At 35.8% G+C, this 23012-nt stretch overlaps 3 protein-coding genes across 6 annotated transcripts; all 3 read right to left on the bottom strand.

The window, feature by feature from the left end:
• Window positions 1-639: 639 nt before the first annotated feature.
• On the bottom strand, window positions 640-4529 carry LOC113287038. 4 transcript variants are annotated; one of them, XM_026535698.1, is made up of 4 exons: window positions 4394-4529; window positions 3327-3813; window positions 2840-2934; window positions 640-2656 (listed from the first exon to the last, which is right to left on the bottom strand). In XM_026535698.1, exons 2-4 carry the CDS (start codon window positions 3544-3546, stop codon window positions 827-829), a joined length of 2145 nt encoding a protein of 714 aa, XP_026391483.1. In that variant the 5' UTR covers window positions 3547-3813; window positions 4394-4529; the 3' UTR covers window positions 640-826. The 4 variants fall into 4 exon arrangements, with proteins under 4 accessions (XP_026391483.1, XP_026391482.1, XP_026391485.1 ...); XM_026535697.1 differs by having other exon boundaries at window positions 3327-3803; XM_026535700.1 differs by having other exon boundaries at window positions 640-2653; window positions 3327-3803.
• A 2910-nt stretch (window positions 4530-7439) lies between these two features.
• LOC113290549 (dirigent protein 23-like) lies at window positions 7440-7838 on the bottom strand. The gene has a single exon (XM_026540141.1). The coding sequence runs from the start codon at window positions 7836-7838 to the stop codon at window positions 7440-7442; it is 399 nt and encodes a 132-aa protein (XP_026395926.1).
• Window positions 7839-18244: 10406 nt separating this feature from the next.
• LOC113290548 (dirigent protein 23-like) lies at window positions 18245-18652 on the bottom strand. Its single transcript, XM_026540139.1, has one exon. It carries the CDS (start codon window positions 18650-18652, stop codon window positions 18245-18247), a length of 408 nt encoding a protein of 135 aa, XP_026395924.1.
• Window positions 18653-23012: the final 4360 nt, after the last annotated feature.

Raw genomic sequence — 23012 nt, 5'->3', positions numbered from 1 at the left:
AATATCAGTTGTTGAAAATTAACAGTTGAAATTAAAATGTGTGGATGATGAAGTTTTGTATCTCAGAACACTCTCATTTTTGGTATGAATGTAGAGTTTCATATGAGCAACGCGTCCCCAAAATCTTAGTTTCAAATTCATCGTCGTTTAGATGTTTAGAAAAAATGGCGCCGCCATGTCAAGATTATGTCATTATAACCATATCAACGGATCCTACCCTTATAAATTTATTTAATATTTTAAATCCGATCTCTTTAAAAACGAATTTATGATTATAAAAAAATAACGGTATACTAGAAAGTTCATTGGAAATACATGACTATAAATAGAAACCGGACATAATTTGACAAAAACGGAATAGAGAACAGTCTTTTTGAGACGGGACGAGTATGTTATTCTCTATCATAAATTAGGGTAAGCATATCCACTAGTCACCGCTACAGTATTGAACGAATCTCTTTGTGATAAAGAAATCCATTTTGCAAGTTGGTTATTACGGGTATAAATGAGTTCTAAAGTTGCGTTCCTGCACACGGCCTCAAACATAGACCAGGGTCAACAGACTCAACACATAATTTCAATCATAGTCTTGTCTCTCTGTTCACTAAGCCTAAGCCATATCTAAAATCAAAATTGTTCAAGTAAAGTTTTTTCATTCAGAAAAAAAACAAACAAAAACGTATCATGCAAAGAAACATACAGTTTACTGTAAGTAAAGTAAATATCGGATAGGGAGAAGAGAAGTACAGAGATTCAGGAAAAGGAAAACATGAAAAATGCAGCAGGAGTTGAAAGACCAAACCACGCTCGATATGCTTCCAAAATCTCAAGAACAAGCACCATTTTGTATTACATATCGTGTAGCAGGAAACGAAGAGTCCAACCAACTTGCAGCTTTGGCTCGTTCCACATAACGTGTAAATTGTTGTTCAGCATCTGGAACATCTAAAGCCAAGTCATCAAGAGAGTCCGCAACTCTCCCAAAACCTTTCATCATCTGATCTGGAGTAAAGACTCCTACGGAGAAACCGCGTTCTAGTAAACCCCACAATCTTTCATTCTTCTTCTCCATAACTGCTACCAGTGCTTTCTTGATAACTTCATGGTGAAAAAATGGCATAGCTAGCTCCCTTATGCAGCGGAATGCTTCTCGTAACTCACCACCTGAATCATACTCTTCCAAGAGTTTTCCAATCTTATCTTTAATATCCTCAATATCCCATCCAGGCCTGCTACTCCCACCTCCACCCCAACACCTTAAGATCCGCTCCCCAGAGAGCCGAGCCTTGAGCACAGACCTTGCCATTTGAAGTACTTTACTTCCTATAGAGTCTTGACCCGTCAATTGGTTTCCAATCTCCTCTAACTGTTGTGGAGCCAGAACTTCATCAACAACTGCCCTAGCTAAGAACATTGCAAGATCCTCCACAACAGCTGGAATATCCAGTGCAGTGTCGTCTGCAGATTCAACTAGCATCATAAAACCATTTATGACACCATCTGCTGGTAAGGATAACGATGATAACAATACAGATGCCATTTCTTTTTCTCTATTTTTCCGATCCATTGCTATAGTTATTAGTTTTTTCACAAACATAGCACTTAGTTCAGAAGAAGAATTGTACTTCTCTGATTCAAGGCTACTAATCACCTCTAATATGTCACCTGACAAGAAATACTCCTGGATAATGTACTGGGCCTTGAGCTTGAAAACCCTGGCAGTGTCATCTTCTATTTGCTTTTGTTTTTGGAGACTCAGAGATTTTAGAGATGAAGCACATAACCAACCTTCAGATGCTGCTTTGGATATCAAGGACTGCAGAATATCTCTTGCACTAAGAATATCAAGAGATAAATCATCCACTGTGTCAATAAGACGGCCAAAACCCTTTGTCATTTGGCTTGAATTAATGAAACCTTCCTCAGCAGCTTCCTTCAACAAATCAAGGAGACGATCTTCAGAAGCCCGCCTTTCCATTGCCAATATAAGAGCCCGTTTGACTATCTCATGATGGAAGAAAGGAACTTTCAAATCCTTGATGCACCTGAAAGCCTCCATCTTGTCACCACTTGCTATATACTCTACAAGCAGATTGTTTATGTTAGTTTTCACATCCTCAACGGTTTTGTTCTTGCTTCCACCCCACTTGCGCTCAATGATCTCTGCATGAAGTGGAGCCGATAAATAGCTTTTCTCAGCTCTTGTTATAACCTCAACCCCTTTCGAGTCCTTCGGTAGCAATCCCAACTGTTTCGTCAAAAATGCTGGAGGAAGTATGTCATCAACAACTGCCCTAGCTATAAACAACGCAAGAACATCTACAGTATCTGGTATATCTACAATCAAATCATCTGCTGATTCGACCAATTTGCTGAAGCCTTTGTAAAGTTGTGGTGGATCGATCACATTGGCATAAAGTGTAGATAATAGCACAGCAGCCATTTCTTTCTCTTTGGCATGCCTATCCATTGCCATAGAAAGAAGCTTCTTAACAAAATAATAATGATATTCTGGCATATCAAGTTCTCTTAGTTCATTCGCAGTAGACACAACATCATCTGTAGCAAAGTATTCCTCTACTATTACAGTAGCCTTCTTCTTGTACTCATCAAAAACGCCAAGTGGTTTTGTTGAGTTTGAATGACTGTTATCCTGCTGGCAAGTAATTAAAATAAGTTTACTCACTTCCAATTGCTTTTGTAACAACGCAAAAACACAAGTACCAATAATCCTAATACGAAAAAGGTTGCAAATTATGGATTTGATGTCCATGGTAAAAGAGCCTACCAAAACATAACAAACAGGCATAATAGTTTTAAACTAACTAAAAGAAAATACCTCATTACTATCATAGTTGGGATCGTTTGGATCAACAGTGTTATCATCTCCTGTTTCAAGTATGCCTCCCCATGTTCCCTTTCCGCCTGATCCACCTGCAATGACAACACCGCATTAGGTCATTAAACGGTATTACAAGAAAATAAGAACTAAAAGAAGCACCCAGAGGCAAGTCAGATAATAAACTAGAAGTGGACATAGATCTAACGCAACAGCAGGCTGCACAAAGTAGCCCTTTCATTTGCGAGGTTGACGTTGACAGCAGACAGCAAGTGATATTATCACAAATTGAAGTCAGGCTAATGCCTGAAACAATTATTTTTGGCTTCCAAATAAGACTATGAGATCTGATGCAGCTGTTAGTAAAGTTCTTTGATGCTTGTATGAAGAACAGCAAGCAAAACTGATCAGACTCCCTAACCACATTACGTCCTCTCTGGATAGGCAGTTCATAAAATTCCATCTACGTATGTTAATAACATGTTACCTTTCTTGGGGCGTCCATCTTTTGGAGAATGTGAATGCCTATCATGCTTCACTGGGCTACCCTTGCTCGTAACATGCTTTCCGTGAACTGATTTAGGTGACCTCGGAGACTTTGGTGACATGGTAATCTTTATCGGGGAAATAGAGGGATCCACATCGTCTGCAACAATTTGGAGACGATCCACACCCTCTGCCAAGTAATTATCTTCCTTGCTATCCATCTCAGTAAAACACGGTTTCTCTATCACAAAACTCGCTAGTTTCTAATAAAGAAGATAGAGAACCATTCTCTGGATCACAATGTCCACGCCAATAGTTTTCAGCTTAATCAACAGTGGCATCCACTTTCTAATGCCACTGTCAAAATTAACCGCTCCAAACTGCTCTCCACCCGTCTACCAAACTTATGATTCTATCTGACAGAACCTTATACTTGTTTCGACACACTTAGCTCCTTTGCTTTGTTGAAATCTAATCACTGTCAAAGCCTAGAATTAGTACCGAAAAATCCAAAAGAAAAGCAAGGATTAGAAATCAATAATCAACAATCAACATCAATGCTACGGTTAAATTACGAATTACATTCAACAACATTCCAACTTCAAAGGGGTAAAAGTAACCCTAATTTTTTAAGTATGTAAAATCGAAAAGGCTTAACAATACATGAAGCGAGTCCAGAATGTGTTTCTTTCCGATTAATTAAGTGAATTAACCAACAAAATCTCCAAATCAAAAGCATCACAAATCTTTCAACTAACTAAACCTAAGTCATCAAAAACACAAAAATCTAAACAAGTAGAGAAATAGTCAACATGTATCCAATCTAACCAAAAAGAAACCCTAACAAATCCCAAAAGATAAAAGAAGAGTATCACAAATCATCTAACTAAATCAAGCCACACAAACAAAATCAATTTTAACAAGCAAAAAGAAAACAAGTTCAGACAAGGCATCTTAGAAGAATATCCATTCAGATCCAGAATTCGATGTTTTACAATGTGAGAAACACAAAATTTCTAATAAGAAGAATAACTTGATTAAACAGTTTTAGGGTTCGCAGATTCATACCATGTAGAGGAGGAAGTGAGAGTTTCTTTTGTGAAGGGGAAGTTGCAGAGATTGGAATGGATTGTGGTAGGGGAAAAGGGAATAACGACTTATTTTTAGAAAGAGAAAGAGTGAGATTTGACGGAAAAACCCGGGAAAGGCGTTGGTCAAGATATAACTGAATTTGAACACTAGTAGTAGATTTAAGATCCTTAAGACGTGGGCTACAGTTCCTCTTTATGTGTCACTTTGTAATAATCACAAGTTGGATTTTCTCCGGAACTTCCCCAGCCAATGCCCGTTTGGCCTGAACGGCTGCGGTGGTCATCGGTTAATTTTTTTTTGTCGTTAGCTGTCACAAGACATTGCAATTTTAAAAAAAAATCATTTATTTTTGAAAGCATTCAATTTGTGGTGAATAACATTGCAATTTGCAAATACATTATGGACTCGAACTAGAGACCAAGACAGGTGTACACAAGTTCCCTTAGTAACAAGCTTGTTATAGGGGCGGCATGGTTTATTAGAGGGGCGGCAGAATGATAGTAATGTCTCTCTAATTGGTTAGGGATGTCCTATAGAAGGTGTAAATTGACTAGATTGCCTCCCCATTTTTTAACCTAAATCAAAGCTAAATTGGAAAATTGTTTTCTTTTTTCTTCTCTTCTCCTCCTCCCATCAACCATAACCTCCATTAAAACTCAAAATTTCATCGTCTTCGATTAATCGACGATTCGAAAATTAATCAAGTGTAGTGTAATGACTTATATGAGGTATGTTTTGAAACCCGGTTACGATTTGGTTTATTTTGTTCGATTTAAGTTTAATTTCTATCAAAAATTAGGGTTTTAGATGAAAATTGAAATTTCTGGGTTTATGTGAGTTACGGTTGATTTTAACTCAATTACGAACCGTAACTGGAGATTTTGATGTTGTTACGGTTGGTAATAGTTCAATTACCAACTGTATGTTCTTATATCTGAGAATTTTCTTCAGTTACGGTTGGTAACCATTTTAGTTTACGAACCGTAACTCAGTTACGGTTGGTGTCGAGCATTTGGTTACCAACCGTAACTGAGTTACGGTTCGTATCGAGCATTTGGTTACCAACCGTAACTGGTTTTACAATTGGGTTTTCTTCAAATTTAACCAGTTACGGTTGGTAGTTCATCTTTTACGAACCGTAACTTCGATTTACGGTTGGTTATGAGCAAAATTCAAACCGTAATTAGCTTTGAAAATGTAAAAAAAAATTGAATTTTTTACGTACTTTAGATAACTTTGAGCAACAAAAACCTAGTTGGGACTAATTTCGAAGTATACCTGGTCCTTTTCAGGTCCTGGTTCTTCATTTTGTTGATTAATTTCTTCAATTGATTGAGATTGACCTTCTTCTCCTCTACACTTTTTTTTAACTCTAAAAATCTGATTTTGGTTTGATTTTGAGTTAATATAAGTGAAATTAATCATTAACACTAAACTTGATTATCATCACTAAACTAGGTTATCAATTATGAGGGTTAATTTATCATTTCCAGTTTTTTTTTAGATAAGGGACACTTGAATTATCATGTAATGACCCTTTTTGTCCTATTACAATGCCGCCCCTATAACAGGCTTGTTTAGTAATGAACAACAGTACAATTGTACTTAACGATAACATCCAAACCTTTTTCCCAGACTGTCTTTGCACTTATGAACCCGCTGGCAAACCGAAATACCCGGTTCCGCCAACTACTGTAGAACCACCATATACTGATACTCCATATATTAATAACCTCTACATATTAATAAAATTTTACGGTCCCAACTTGGGCCAGTGAGAAATAGTAACAACCTCTCCAGTTTAATATTAATGACTTTTTCGAGTTTCGTCTTAAAGAATTTACTTCTAAATAGTAATAATCAATATTATATTAAAAATATATATATTTAGTTACATTATATTTATGATTAAACAAAATACTTATCTATAGTTTTTTGAGAAAAGAAGTGATTTTTTGGATTATTACAACATCTTTTAACTTGCGGGTGCATAATATTTCATTAACTTAAACACGTTCTCGTTGAAGCCCATATATTTTCAACTTTCCGAGCATGTTTAAAGATTCCAAACTTCTTGGAACTACAAATTCCAAGATATATACATGCACTTATATGTTCGAACTATAAAAATGTGTGTACGTCATCTAAATACAGCTATCAATACATTGCACATATATTGAACTAAATTTTTTACATTTTCTATAGGTACCTCTCTATATTAATAACCTCCCTATATTAATAATTTTGTGGATTCCCAAGAGTATTAATATATAGAGATTCTACTTTATTGAAAACTCTTGTCCGTGCTTCCCATGCCGGTATGGATTCCACGTAAAAACAGTAATAAGCCCCGTTTGGGATTGCCTTTTTCTACCAAAAGCATCTTGTAACAAATTCGTAACAAACTTTTACTAAAAATTGTGTTTGGTAAATTTTTTTCAAAGTGCTTTTGGAGAGAAGCACTTCCATTTTAGGCCTGCTTTTAAAAGCTACTCACCACTAGCTTTTAAAAGCTGGAAAAGCATAAGATGTGGACCCACTGTATTTCTAACTTTTTGAAGCCATTCCACTGTATTTCTAACTTTTGTTTCTAATTTTTTTTACATAATAATAATTAATTACAATAATAATAATATTTTTAAGCAAATCATAATCATAAAATTCTTTATTAAATCATAAAAAAAGAATAATAATTAACACTTCTTATTTATTAATAAATTTATAATAATAAAATACTTATATTCTATTATATACATATTTATTTCATTTGAGAATATTTTTTTTAAATATGTTAGAATTTAAAATACAATTTATTGTAATTATGGTGTATTTATAAAACATGTCTATTTTCGCCATTAGTTACATCACCAGCACTTTAAAATACCAACTTACCAAACAGTATTTGCATTTTTTTTAATTTCACAACATTTTTAAAATTATAGTTTACCAAACGTGATACCATTTTATTTTCATAGCACAGCGCAGCAATGCACAACACAACAGAAAAGCATTTTTCTGAAACTCACAACGATACCAAACTAGGCATAGTAGACCCTTTAAACCTGTCTTTCGCAGTGAAAACGATGCTTATCCCCATGATTAATGAAATTTCATTATGCGCAGAAGAAGCTCCAAATAAACCCCGAGCTCGACCCAAAAGTTTAGAATTTGGGTTTGCTGTTTCGGTTAATGGATCACCCATCATGTACAAAAACCCAAAAGCTGTCGGAGAAGAATTTGTAACCGGCGCTCTTGCAATCGAAATAGCTGTCGGATTATCGCCTGTGACGATATCGTGGAAGTAAAAATGTAACTTTCTCAATTTTTCAGGACCCGAACGGTGGTATCGCACTGTTTCACCCCAGTTCGGATCAGTAGGTGGTGTTGCAGGTACAAATGTAATGGCTAAATCTGCAGCCATTACAACAAGTGAGAGTAGAATTAGAATATTGACAGACATTGAAAACAAAGATTTCTAGCCGCTTTAGGTCGATTTTTCTTTCAAAGTCGAGTTATTTGCAAAACTAACCGGATGAACTAGTTTATATATACATTGTTAGAGCGACTGCAATGGTACGACTAAACTCAAAGATCAAAGACTAAAAAAAAAGACTAAATATGAGTTTAATTTGTATTGTGACGTTACGGGGAGAAGACCAAATTTGGTCGCGCGTAAAACAGTTTTACGCATGAAGACGGGCGGAAGTATTAGTTACGTTTCATTTCTGGGCGGAATTAAAAATTACGTTTCAAACGGGCGTAAATATAAATTACGTTTGTTATCAAGCGTAAATAAAAATTACGTTTGGTAAGGGGCGGAATCTTAAATTCCGCCCGTTGATCAGACGGATTCCAAATGACCGCTCGAAGAAACGTAAATATAAATTCCGTCCGAGTTAAACACGGTCACACAGCACGTGTGAGATCAGACGGGCGGAATTTTTGTGTCCGCGTGATGAGTTGCACGGACGGACTTCTTCTGTCCGCGTGATGAATTTGTTAGGCGTAAAAAATTATTACGCCTGAGACGGGCGTAACCAAAATTTCCGTTTCATTAGGGTTTAGGGTTATGGAGTACTCTCCTGTCCGTCCGATCAAATCGGGCGTAATCTTAATGAACCGCACCTTCCACCAATACTGCCTCTCCTTCCCAACCACAACCCATCTCTTCTACACGAGGCTTCTTCTTCTCATTTCATTTTCTTCCACAGTTCACAGTTCATATTCTTGTTTGCTTCACGGCTCCTCTTCGGTTCATATTCTTCTTCTCCATTCCCATCTACCAACCGTACAGATACCCTAAAAACTCCACAAAACCCCTAAAAACTCCATTATAAGGTATGTATTTTCTACTTTCTTTATTCAATTTGTGTAATAATAATATCATGTATTGTATTTTTTGTTCGAATTTATTTCAATTTGTGTAATAATATGCGCAGGTAATGTATTTTTTGTTCGAATTTATTTAGGGTTTTTACGTTGAAAATTGAATCATACTTTATTACTAATTGGATATTCATATTGGGTTAATCAAATCTTATTAAAATTGGGTTAATCGTAATTTAATTTAATTTTTTGTTTTATTTAATAGTTATAAATATTAATAATTGGATAATTATTTTTTGTTAATTTAGTTACGTGATTTAATTTAATATATTTTTTTGTTAATTTAATTTCGTAATTTAATTTATTTTTTTGTTAATTATAAATAGTTATAAATATAGTTAATTGGATAATTATTTTTTGTTAATTTAGTTACGTGATTTAATTTAATTTATCTTTTTGTTAGTTTAGTTTCGTATTTTAATTGAATTTTTTGTTAATTATAAATAGTTATAAATATAGTTAATTGGATAATTATTTTTTTGGTTAAATTTATGTTTATGGAATTTTATGATGTTGAAATTTTGTTCGGTTAAATTTATGTCTATTATGGTTCGTGGATTGGTCTTTTAATTATGAAATTGTATTTAACATGTTTGTGCGTAGAATGAACAAGTTTATATCGAGGTTTAGTGGTCGCCAAAAGACCAACAAGAGACAAAAATCTACCGAAGCTGATTACAACTTAATCTCTACCGGTCAAATTGAGGAGGTCGACGTCCCCGGGTTAGGGAGGTTTCCTATAGTGGAAGATGATAAGCCGCACGCTACTGAAGACATTACATTTTCAGACGCACCAACATTTAAGTTTAAACATCGTGGATGTCTGGCATCGGTAATTCATTATTATAAATTTATTTCAATACATTGTCCTAGAGTTAAATATTTGATTGAAAAAGCGGGGTGGGAAAAATTGTTGAACATAGAGTGTAACGTTACCCAACATGCCGTTGTTGATTATATTGTTGAGAGGTTTTGGGATACAACCAACACGTTCCATTTTCCATTTGGTGAGATGGGGTTCACGCCATTAGATTGGGTCATGTTAACTGGACTGAGTATCGGTGATGGTTATGTAGTTCCGTATGATTCGAGCCTATACCAATTTGACTATGTCCGTGAGAAGATTTTTCCGGATATCACACAGGGAACAAGAGGCGCGTCGTGGATATCAAACTCAATTACAATTACATATTTAAGCTCATACTTCAAAGAAGATAAGTTGGTGGCGGCTAATGAAGATTCTCTCCTCGCCCATAGAATAGCAATTGCCTTTTTTATGTATGTTTTGGGTCAATTTTTCTTTCCTAATGCAAAGAACTATATTGATGCTGGATGGTTAGCTGCTTTCGAAGAAATTGATAAAATACAAGACCTTGACTGGGGCGGTAGTGCCTTTTCGAGATTGTATGCAGGTCTCCGACAAGCTTGTAGGAAACAACAGAAGGCACTAAGCGGGCCCTTCCAAATATTAGAGGTATTTTGGTAATCGATTTTATTTTAATTTTCAACGTAAAGTATATTTTCATTTAAGTTTATTTCCTTGGATATATTAATTTGATTCATTAATTTTATGGACTAGTTTTGGGGGTATGAATACCTAGGCATATGTCGACCAGACATCTCAATGAACGGTAATGAACAAAATGGCCTGTAATTTCCAGATGGAATGGAAGGAGGTGTCAGAATGATATTATTCGTTGTAGGATTTTACTGAATCAGCTGACGATTGACCAAGTGACATGGCACCCATGGGAATCATACACCGACGTCCTCAGTTCTGAGATGGGAAAGTCTGCTAGGAAGCTGTCGGACTCGAGATGGATATTTTCTTGGAATGGCGTTGTGAGTTAGACATGATTTTTTATATTATATCATTAATATTAATCGTCAATAACATAGTTTTTTATTTTTCGTTATTTATCTAATTAATAACGTACTCACTACAATTATATTCCTTTTTGGTTATACAGCATAATGTTTATTTAGGAGAAAGATGTTGGAGGCAAAACCATCCCTCGTTTGCTGTTCCCATGAGACTACATGTAATTATTGGGCATTTGGGTGATGACCAAGCAAAACTCCTGCTAGCGGACGGTTTTGTTGATGCAACCGAGGTGGTGCAAGTTGTGCTAGTATGAAGTATATTTAGAGTATTGGAAAAAGGTTACTAATTTCAGAAAATATGTGACACATCCTGATTGGGAGGTCCAAACATTTGGGTACAGCGGTGACTTCTATTCTACCGAACTTGGAAAACCAGATGAACATGTTCTTATTCCACCGCAACAACAATTATCGCCCGTAAGTGTTCGTTCAACTTTACATTGCTTATTTCAAAAAAAAAAAAAAAATCTCATCTATCTCATTTTTCATGACAGGGCAGGGCGATAGTTATGCATTATTCCAAGAATATGCTGATTTTACTAAACAATTTCGAGATTTTACATTACGAGAAACGAAAGATAGGATGGAGTGTCTATTAGCGAAAGATGAACTTATAGGAAACCAGAATAATAAGATCACGGAATTGGAGTATCAACTGTCTCTTTTCCGAACGCCACACACCATCCAACCTTCCATTGGATTCGGCGCCTTTTCCCCCACATTGCCCCACAAGTGTGGAGTTCTATGAGTCAAGGATCATCTTCAACGTCCTCGGTCAGGCCCATTCCGAGAACGGCTTTTATCCCACCGCGATCGGCACCTCCGGATACGGGAAATGTTTAGCCGGTGATGACTATTTATATGGTTTAGCTTTGAATTTATTATGTTATTTATCTTTGTTATGTGTAGTCATACTAGACATTTATTATGTTATTTATCTTTGTTATGTGTAGTCCGTGAGTAGTCATTTCAATAGGCAATCAAATTTCAGCGAGTAGTCATTTCAATAGGCAATCAAATTTCAGCGAGTAGTCATTTCAACGAGTAGTCATTTCAATAGGCAATCAAATTTCAGCGAGTAGTCAGTTCAATACTTTATCAAATTTCACCGACTAGTCATTTCAACGAGTAGTCATTTCAATAGGCAATCAAATTTCAGCGAGTAGTCAGTTCAATACTTTATCAAATTTCACCGACTAGTCATTTCAATACGACAAACACCTCACTGACAAACAGTTTACAAAATTTGTCAAATACTTTATGTTATTTTATTTATTATAGTAAGATGTTACAAAATGGAAGCATGTGATCTCCGTCACTCACTCTATAAATACCAACACACCTCTTTTTACAATCACACACTTATTCTGATTCGCATAGAATATGGAAGCATATGAGAATACCGCTCACTATTGTTCTTCTGTTTCATCTTCTTCTTCTTCTTCTAATAGTAGTTTTTATTCCTCGGATGATGATTCAATAGCAATTATGCAAAATAACATGGCCGTTAGTATGGGAGTCCTTGTTACCAATTCTAAATGGCCTCAAACTCGTATCAAAATACCAAGAGATCGTGAGACTGGTGCTGAACTTCTGTGGAACGACTATTTTTCTCCGTATCCAAACCAACCACCTAATGTTTTTCGCAGAAGATTCAGGATGCGTCGACAATTGTTTAACAGAATAGTGGAAGGTGTTACAGCCGAAGACAGATATTTTGTGCAAAGGCCCGATGCGTGTGGAGTTTTAGGATTAAACCCTCATCAAAAAGTAACTGCAGCGGTGCGAATGTTAGCTTATGGATGTGCGGCAGATGCAATAGACGAGTACTTACGCATAGGCGAAACCACGGTGTTGGAAGCAACTCGGAGGTTCTGCAAGTCGATTGTCAATGTGTATGGGAAAGAATATTTGCGTGAACCTACGGCTGGTGATGTTGAGTTGTTGCTCAACCAAAACAAAGATAGAGGATTTCCAGGGATGATAGGTAGCCTAGATTGCATGCATTGGAAATGGGATAAATGTCCGTCTGCCGAATCAGGGGCTTACACCGCGTATAAAGGGAGCGAAAGTATCGTGTTGGAGGCGGTGGTGTCGTATGATCTATGGTTTTGGCATGCATTTTTTGGTATGCCAGGCTCTAACAACGATATTAATGTGATGAACCGTTCATATGTTTTTCGAAGTCTGGTCACGGGAAAAGCACCACCGGTGAACTATGTGGTAAACGGTCATTCTTATGACATGCCGTATTATCTAGGTGATGGAATATATCCAGAAATTGCTACTATTATTATGGCGTTTAAACATCCGCTTGGTAGGAAAAAAGAGATATTTTCAGCGATGCAAGAGGGTGCAAGAAAAGACGTAGAGCGGGGATTTGGTGTACTTCAACAACAGTTTGGAATCATCAAACAACCTGCTAGAATGTGGAATCCAGATGTGCTTGCCTATATCATGAAAACGTGTATTATCTTACATAATATGATAGTCGAGGATGAGCGTCTACCCGGTGAATGGCCACATGTTTATGATCATCGTAGCAACCCGACACCGGTTAATATATTAAGAGGCAACAGTGAGGAGTTTTCCCAAATTAGAGCTGAGCAACGCCGACGTCATATGCGCAGCAAAGATAGGCATATTCGCTTGCGCGATGACTTAATCGAACATATATGGGCAGAATATGGGAATTAAAAGGTTGGAGACGAGGAAAAATATTGAATTAAATGTTGTTTCCCATATGAAAAAATTATGTGATTTTATTTTAACGAATAATTTCGAAGAAATGTATTAACTCTATTTCATATACTCATCACTTGGTAAATTAAAGTAAGATGTTACAAAATAAGTTAAAGTTGATTAAATTAAATGAAGATAAAATTAAATCCCAAATATTACATAATAATACGACTAATGACAAAATTAATACATATTAAAACGTAAATAAACTACTAAAACTATTATCACTTATTATTAGACTTAATACTTAAGGTTCGAACTATCCCGTTTTGACGATTATAATTGGCTCCTTTTGTCCCGTACTATTAAAGCCTTTCGAAGTTCGAAGTACTCCTTTTGTACATGATCCAATTTGGAAAGATCCATCATCATGATGCGAAATTCATCGTCTGCGACCTCCTTGGCTATTTTAGCCGCATGCTCAGCTTGTTTTTGTGCAAACTCGGCCTTTTTTTGTTCCATCTTGAATCTTGATTGTTCCCGGTAATGAGAATTGAAATTTTCTTGCTGTGTAATAATTATTCCCATCAATTCCTCTTGGCTGTTGGATTTCTCTCGCCCGGTTTTCTTCAATCGTTTAGCTGCTTTTTTTCCCATCTGACGAAGGTATGTATTCTCTATGTCTCCTTTATCTGTGTCGTTACCGGACTCGACTTGAGTGCCATCTTCCTCGGTATTCACGCTACTATCCAAATCGTGCGTCGTATCAAAAACAAAAGTCGATCGACGATTATATTTTATATTTTCTATGACAATTGGGTAGCACTCTTCGTGCCTAAATTTTCTTCCATGATTGCATTCCTTAAACCGTTTGTTTACTTCTTCGAGCTGTTAATGTTTTTAAAAACAATTAGGTTCATGGGCATCTCAATATTAGAAAATAATTGTTTCAAAACAAAGAGAATACTCACGGTCATTTCCGGACCCCATCCCGTATGATATTCACCTTCCACTTCCGTCTGTTTTGCCGAAAACAACGCCACTTCTTTACTTATTCCCTGAAATCGTTTTTGCCAGGAACTCCAAGACCGCTCTGGTTTATCCGGTAAATGAGCTTCAATATCATCCTTGATACGAGTCCACAACGCAATCTCTGATTGATCGGCTCCAACGCCGGGATCTTGAGATATAGATAAATGAATTTTACACATCGTGACATCTTCGATTGTCGTAAAATTTGGACCTCTTGCTATTCGTGGTGTTGACATTAAAAACGATTCGATTCAAATTTTCAAAATGATTTGAAATATGGAAAACTATTTTTTCTTCCTGATACTATTTCTTTCTTGACGAATACAAATGAATGATATGAAAATGTGAAAGGAATTCATCTGGTATATATAGGTATAAAATAAACCCGTTATTAACATTCAATTTCAAACGTTCGAAAGATATAAATATCTTACCAACGGTCAAAAATCTGCTACGCAATCCAACGCCAACGTTCGAAAAATTTATCATTCTAACGTTCGAAAATTTCATGTTTCATAATTTTTGTCAGGCGTAAAAAAAAAGTCCGTTTGGGAGGGGCGGAATTTTGGTGTCCGCCCCAGACAGGCGGAAATTTCGTGTCCGCCCCAGACAGGCGGAAATCTGGTGTCCGCCCCAGACAGGCGTAAATCTGGTGTCCGCCTGGCAACGTGCGGAATTTTTCTGTCCGTCTCATCAGGCGTAAATTTATGTTACGCCCGCAACAAACGTAAATTTAAATTCCGTCCCACCAACATACGTAAATTTGGTTTACGCCCGTTAACAAGCGTAAATTTATGTTACGCCCAACATCAAACGTACTTTAAGTTTACGCCCGACTATATCAGAATTTGGGATTTGGTCGCGACCATATTTGGTCTGGAATTTGATCTTTGGTCCAAATTTGATCTTTACTCCGTCCCACTGTGTTAGGATCTCATCCCATAAATTTGGTTATAATCGCCCACTGTGGATGCTCTTAGGTAGTAAAGCAAATCTGTGTCACGTCACAAAAGATTAAATACTTTTTTAATTTAGGAGTCCCAACTCAAAAAATTCAACATTTTTTTGGAATTTGGTGTTCGCAACTACTCTTTTCGTTCCTTTTTTAATAGACTGGTTTCCATAAATAAATGTTTCAAAAAATAAGTTGGTTTCCTAATTGGGAAAGTCAAATGTTATTTTAATTTTTTGGGACCACTGTTTTCTTAAGTTCTTTTGACGACAAGTGTTATGGGGATCATTTCACTTCACTTTTTTTGCTGACAAGTGTCATGAAAAACCATTTCAGTTCACTTCTTTTATTGACAAGTGTCATGAGGACCACTTTCAATAATTAGTTCTCTTAATTTCCTTCGATTTCTCTAAAAACAAAACCAGACTATTAAAAAGAAACGGAGGGAGTAGTTTCGTAATTCAATCATTGATTCCATTGTCTAATTGGTTCAATCGCCTAATGAGTTAATGACTTTACCACTAATATCTACAATGTTTTGGTCAAAGAATAAATTATGGACCATAAAACATATACAGGATTACTATGCAATTAACGAAAAGGATTCTATGTTGGAGATTAAAATTCTTCGTTTAATTGGGCCCCAAAAAACAATTAGGGGTCTGACCAATTTATACCCTCATCATAACTCATAGGGGGTTTCCAAAATTCAGTGAAAGGTCTATTTTGCCCTTTCCTAATAATAAAAGCAAAAAAACTATTAATCGTTAATTCTAAGTCCTAATTCATTTTCATTTCTCAACCCAAAAAAAATAAGTTCTATCTTCTTTCTCGCCTCTCCATCATGACTCCATTAATGACTCCAAGATTATTTTTTTCTTCACCCGATTAGAATTTTTTTTCCTTCACCCAATTAGAAAGTAAGTGAACTAAAACTTACTAATCTACTTCCTATTTGTGTTTAATATAAAGTTTTTTGTTTGTAAAATTCAGTTTCTAACTGAAAAATAACAGTTAGAGAATAAGGGTCGTCAACCTCGATAGTTATATACCCTAACGACCCCTTTTTCTGGGTTTTAAGATATGAAAAATCGTTGATGTCTAAGGTGTAGGAGATAACGATCCTTTTTCTGGGTTTTAAGGTTTTTTTCCCTAGAATAGAGTCGTCAATGTATTATAGAACCAATTGACGATCCTACTCTGACGACCCTTTTTTATACACTAACGACTCTATATGACCAAAAACTACCTTTCTGTCTAAAAAACTGGAAGGATCATTATCTTAATTTAGTAGAATCGTCATTGTGTATTTAAGAATCGTCATTTCATATGACTACATATATGACGACCCTAAATGTTATATTTTACAGAGAGTTTTAGTTTTAGAGTCGTTCTTGTGTAAACAAAACAACATAACGACTCTAAGTGACCTAGCTGAAAAGGGTCGTTAATGTTTATCACACTACCTAAAGATTTTTCATAACCTCGAAAAGTTGCAGGTTTGAGTCATCATTGATAGTGTCAATAAAATGACGACATTAGAGAGTCGTATGGGTATACACCCCCGACTATGAAGACCCTTACACTGAGTTGTTCCATAGTGTGGATGATTCGACCACTTGGAGCAACAAACAGATAAATCGAAGGGTATAAGATGTTTACCTGATTGTTTTGAGCTTCGGGTTCCTCATTTTGAGGGTTGGTTCCTTCATTTTGAGCAATGGGATCTTCATTTGCACCAATATTCATGGGTTCCTCTATTAACATCTCTCCATCAAACATCCAATCCATAGGATTAGTTGAGACAATCTCACATCAACACAATCATGTTTGTTATTTGAAGCTTCACCAACATCATTTCCTCCACTAGAATCACTCATTTCAAATAACCCTAACCTTTTCCCCAAAAACTTAACTTCTCCTTCCCCACAACACAAAAACACAATTTTTCTTTTATCATAAAAAATTTATCCAAAATCTGATTTTAATCTAATTAACATCTTAATTTACCTAATTAACTTAATTAACACTAATAATTTAGGGGTAGTTTAGCCATTTCAAAAAATTTGGAATAAGGGATAACCCATAATTGCTATTTCATGTCCCTTTTTATCCTTTAGTGCAGGGCCCATAATTATTTTCAGGGACCCCCAATTAAACCAGGTTAAAATTTTGGTTCATGAATCATGTTTTGTAACTTTAACTTTTCCTGCCATATAAGTTTGATGTTTTTGAAAATAGAAAACCAGCGGAGTTTCAAGAAAATGCCAATTGTACCGTGAGGTAATTCACAAAGTCACAACTGTCACATGAAAATTTTGGTCACGCCACCACTTGGGACAATGTAGGTTAGGGTGACGGACATGGGGCAGTTCTTTGGATTCAAGGTATATTTTAGGTTACTGACCAAATATTTAGGTAAGAGGCGGATTCTTCCTGATTTATAAAGGGATACCAGTTTTACTAAGTGTTGATATCGTTTCATATAAGATAAAAAAATTCCACCAATCCTAATTACTGGACCGATAAAATGATATCATCACTTAGTAGGACTGATGTCCCCTTTATAAATCGTGAGATTCTTGTCATCTAAATTGTAAATCTTTTCATTTATTACTGAAAGCATTCAATTTGCGGTGAATAACATTGCAGTTTTCCAACAGACTCGTTGAAACCAAGGCAGGCGTACACAAGTTCCGATTTAGTAATGGACAACAGTACAATTGTACTGAACGATAACATGCAACCCCTTTTCCCAGACAGTTTTGGCGCTTATGAACCCACTGGCAAACCGAAAATACCCAGTTCCACTTCCACCAACTATTGAAAACTCTCGCCCGTGCTTTCCATGCTGGTAAGGATTCCGTGTAAAAACAGTAATAGTAGACCCCTTAAAACTGTCTTCCGCAGTAAAAACAATACTTATATATTCCCATGATTAGAGATATCTCATCATGTGCAGAAGAACTTCCAAATAAACCCTGAGCTCTACCCAAGAGTTTAGAGTTCGGGTCTGCTGTTTCGGTTAACGGATCATCCATCATGTATGATAACCCGAAGGCTGTCGGTGAAGAATTTGTAACCGGCGCTCTTGCAATCGGAATAGCTGTCGGATTATCGCCTGTGACGATATCGTGGAAGTAAAAATGTAACTTTGTCATTTTTTCAGGACCTGAACGGTGGCAACGTACTGTTTCACCCCATTTCTGATCACTGGGTGGTGTTGAAGGTACAAGCGTAATGGCTAAAGCTGCAGCCATTACAGCAAGTGCGACTACAAGTGGAATGTTAACCGACATTGACACCAAAGATTTTTACTCTCTTTAGGTCGACTTTTTTTTTCTGATGCCGAGTTATTTGCAAGAGTAATCAGATGAGTTAGTTTATATATAAATTGTTACAGAGATGTGAACGATTAAAAAAATTATAGTAGGCTTCCATGAGTAAGAGTTGATACCTCTTGTCTCCTTTTTTTATTTATAGTAGTTGGCGAAGTCTTGAATGTGACGACATTTTCTTTTTCTGTTGTAGCAGGCTAAGCTCCACGATAAGGTTTTTATTAAGAGGTTTTCAGGTTTCTGCCAGGATCCTAATTATCCATTTCAGCACTCGCAGACGGCTGCAAGCACCAGTGGGTAGAAAATTTACACTGCTTCCATTGACTTCTTGCAGCTGATGCTTGTTGATGATGGTGATGGGGCCCTTGGGTAAGTGAACTGTATATAAAGCAGGCCCGTAAGTTTAGCTAGAACTTAAATGAAAATGGCAGCAGAAAACAGAAAATGTATATCATTCGGAAGATTCGGTCCTCGCCGGCAATTAATTTCTATAACTTCCACAGTTCCACCGATGAAGTGCATTTCATTTCCCCCCGGAAGCAGGCTAGTGATTTTTTTTGTTTAATTATTTTGAAGCAGCAGGCTTGTGGACCTGTGGTGATAGGTGACCTTTGGAGTTGGGAGATCGTCACCTGACCTGACTCACCTCTGACAAATTTTAGCAGCTGATAATGTCAGGGATGGCAATGCTTTACCTTACTATGACGTTAGAATCAGCCTGATAATGGCTTCCCCGGATTCTCATTATAAGCACTGCAATATTGCATATAATAATTAAAATAAAACGATTAAGTAGTCACTATGAGGCATGTAGTGTGACTACGGTTTTGTAAAGGTCATATCGTATGCATGTGATAGGTCTGGTCATTTGGCTGCCAATTCACTATTATTGGTTCAGCTTTAAAGCCTTTTTGCATTAATTCTACCGAAGGGTACTGTACTAACCACTAGTCAAAATTACTGACTGGTGGAGGGATTAGAATGAGCAAAGCAATTCCACGTAACGAGACAAGAAGAACGCAGTTTTATTTAATGTTAAAAGCGTGATTGGGTACCCTAAAGGAGTTAAATTTCGACTTAATTCAATCAACAATCCCAAATTAATTTGGGTACACAATTACAGAACGATTTCGTGATAAAAAACTATTCACAAAACAGATTACTCAGCTCACATTGAGTTTTACGTGGACATCAAGGGACATTATGGATAATTGAGTCAAAAGATTAAATCTAGCCACCAGAATTTTTAGATCTTACACCAAATTGAGTCCATGAGGCCCATTTATAAAGGGCTATTTAATGTTTGAAGCACCCAATATTTAAAAAATTAAGGGTTGACATCTAGAGCTGTCGTTGACCGTTAAGTAAAATAGTTGACCTAACTTATTGTTATAGCTTTTAAATTTTAATTATTAATAAGAATAAATTATCTAACGGCGTTAATTTGCCATTAGCACGTGATTTCTAAAAAACAATGTGAGCTTATTCATTTTAATCTTACGGTTACGACGTGATTGATACAACGATTATAAGTTCACCTCAAATATTGGAGTGGTTCTACTCGTTTAGCACTTTCGTCAAACATCTTTCGTGTGTTTCTGATAGTAAAGAAGTAATGTTTTTAACCCCTTCTGGCTTTTACATATTCTTCAACCTGGATTTGTATATTCTTTAACCTGAAAATTCGAGTTACCATTACCAATGCTAAGCGTCCCTAAGAACATTTGAATCCAAAGACACTAACTAAATTCATACAAATAAAAGTTTGGAGCAAAGTAGTAGACTCGGCAGACAATAAAATATTCTAGGAACAATTAGCTTCGTAAAAAATTAAAATGAAACAATATTCCTAAAAAATCAAGAAAACATCTCGAATATTAAATGATAGTTATTGTACGCAATATTATTTTGTATCCAAGTTTTATTTCTCGTTCAATTGAGTTGAAAGACAAAATTTTTGAAGAACCTATTTAGGACTTTCAAAGATCCATATTGTAAAATTAAGAAAACCCCAAATTTTAGATAGAAATTGGAATATCTCCTCGATCGGTTAGCAAAAGAAAATTCCAAATTTCATTAGAGAGTTTCAACATTCAGTATTCTTTCTCAAACACGTTCTGTTTTTTATTGTTTTTCTTATTAAATCACCACCAACTCTCTCTAATCTTAGTAAGAATATATCAGTTATTGATTAAACTCAAAACGTTTTTGTTACAAACATCAACTATAACTGATTTTCCACCAAAGATAGATCCTTTTTGGGTTTTTGTTACCGCAATGCTTAATTGAAGATGAGATTAAATAATAAGATGATATGATACAAGTGGTTCTCGTAACCCAGGCGTGCATTCTGGTTTTTCTTAATTGGATCGAGTTGTAGAGAGAAAGAAGAAGATGATGTGAAAATTCTTTTAGGTTTGGTTTTCGGGTTCCTTTTGAATCATGGTTGTTATGCGAGTGTCATGTTTAGTGCTAAAGTTACAAAAGCATTATGATTACCATAGAATCCAAGAATTGATCAGCATGTGCTCTCAACATGTTAGAGCACTGCTCAGTCGAACTCGCATGCGTTGCTATCTCAAGCATGTTTGTCAATATTAGTGATCGAAACTATAAGTCTTGATTTCTAGTCTACTTATAGATGTCTCGGACTAGGACATAGATTGTGTAGTTGAGCCTTAGACATCACGGCGTTCATCATTTGAAGACGAAGAACTACTAAGGAGAGATTGTGGAACTTCATCAACAAAAGGTATGTGCGTGCACGAACCTGTGTTTAAAGGTTTCGTAACCCTACATTCCTTATTCCTTCTCAGAAATTATTTTTTATCATAAGACTGCTTGTTGAGTTTAAATTGTGATTTGCTCTCACAAATCCCTACACATATGGATAATCCAAGCATCATGTCTTCTGATAGAAAAGATGTCAATATGATTGTTAAGCCATCAATCATGAAGAAAAAAGAAAGATCTCCGTTACCTCCAACTTTGAAAAGAAAAAGAAGGAATGTGAGGAAGCCAAGAGTTGTTCTTTCAAACTCTCAGAAGTTTTCTGGTGTTCTTGAATAGTTGAAGGAAATAAGGAAGGAGATTCAACAAATAAAGGTTTTTGTTCTGAGAACTCTTGAAATTCAGAAGGCCCTGGTTCGACATCATCAACCTTAAAGGTTTGTTGGAATTGACTCATATCTTCACAAACTGTATGTTCCCATGGATGTTGACGACAAGGAGTTCGGGGACAATAAAGAATTTTTCAGAGGTCTCAATGTCTAGGAAATTTCTTATGAGAATTTTATTCTTGTGTTTTTAAGAACGATAACTAGGGTTTGGAATAGCCATTATTGTGAGTACACATAGCTATTTCTAACGATTTTCATCTTCAATGTTTTTAGATTTATTTATTTAAATTCTAAGTTATTTGGAAGATGATTTTTGCAGTATTAATCTTTATGATTTCGTATATTGCAAATTGTTATGGGATATGTTGTTTACGTCCGTGAACCTTGATTGTCCCATACTCGTTCAAAAGTTATCTTTATTTTGTCGGTATGAAAGTACTGATCAAAGATAGAATGAACTTTTGAATACAAAAGTTAAGCCTTTTATGTCATTATTTTGATGGAAGAAAGTATGAACTTTTGTTTACAAAGATTAAATCTATTATATGACATTCTGAAAATATTAATGAAAAATAGAATGAATCTTTGTTTATTCCGCAGTATTGGTCTTTCCCTGATCCACATCTTTGTGCAAATATTGTATTGCTCCGTAAGTTCTATTATGTCGATCATGGCCAATTTAATTGATCATTTTTGTAGCTAATTCAATTGTGATTTTGGATACAAATTCATGTTCTCATTTGATTTGATTATGTCCAAAGAAATCCTTATTTTCTCGTAAAAGTAAGGTCGCTCTTGTTGTTCTTTCGGGAATGATTTTTTGGGGGAGAGTTCCTTTTGAACTTGTGCCTAATTGCCAAATCTTTGCAGGGAGTGCGGCTGTGGAATATTATAGAGTTTATATTGTATCTTTATAAACTCCTTGATGAATGCATTTAGCTTCGGCTATATGATTGCATCTAAATAAGTTGGTATGTTATTCTCTTTTGGTCATGAAGTATCTCTATGAAAATTTCATGAGGATTCCACTAGTTTTCGTACATTTTCCAATTTATATTGACAAAAGAGGGATGTGTAGTTTTATCCTACAAATACATATAGTTTACGGATCATTATGTAAGGGGGAGTGGTTTTCATGTCGAGATGAAGTATTGACTAAGGAGGAGTGATACATATCACCATAGTATTGTTATCAAAGTTGT

Source organism: Papaver somniferum, chromosome 6 (genome assembly GCF_003573695.1).
Source record: "Papaver somniferum cultivar HN1 chromosome 6, ASM357369v1, whole genome shotgun sequence".
In the NCBI taxonomy this organism is placed as follows: domain Eukaryota; kingdom Viridiplantae; phylum Streptophyta; class Magnoliopsida; order Ranunculales; family Papaveraceae; genus Papaver; species Papaver somniferum.
The sequence above is the reverse complement of the archived record's forward strand: the minus strand, read 5'-3'. Positions and strand labels throughout refer to the sequence as shown.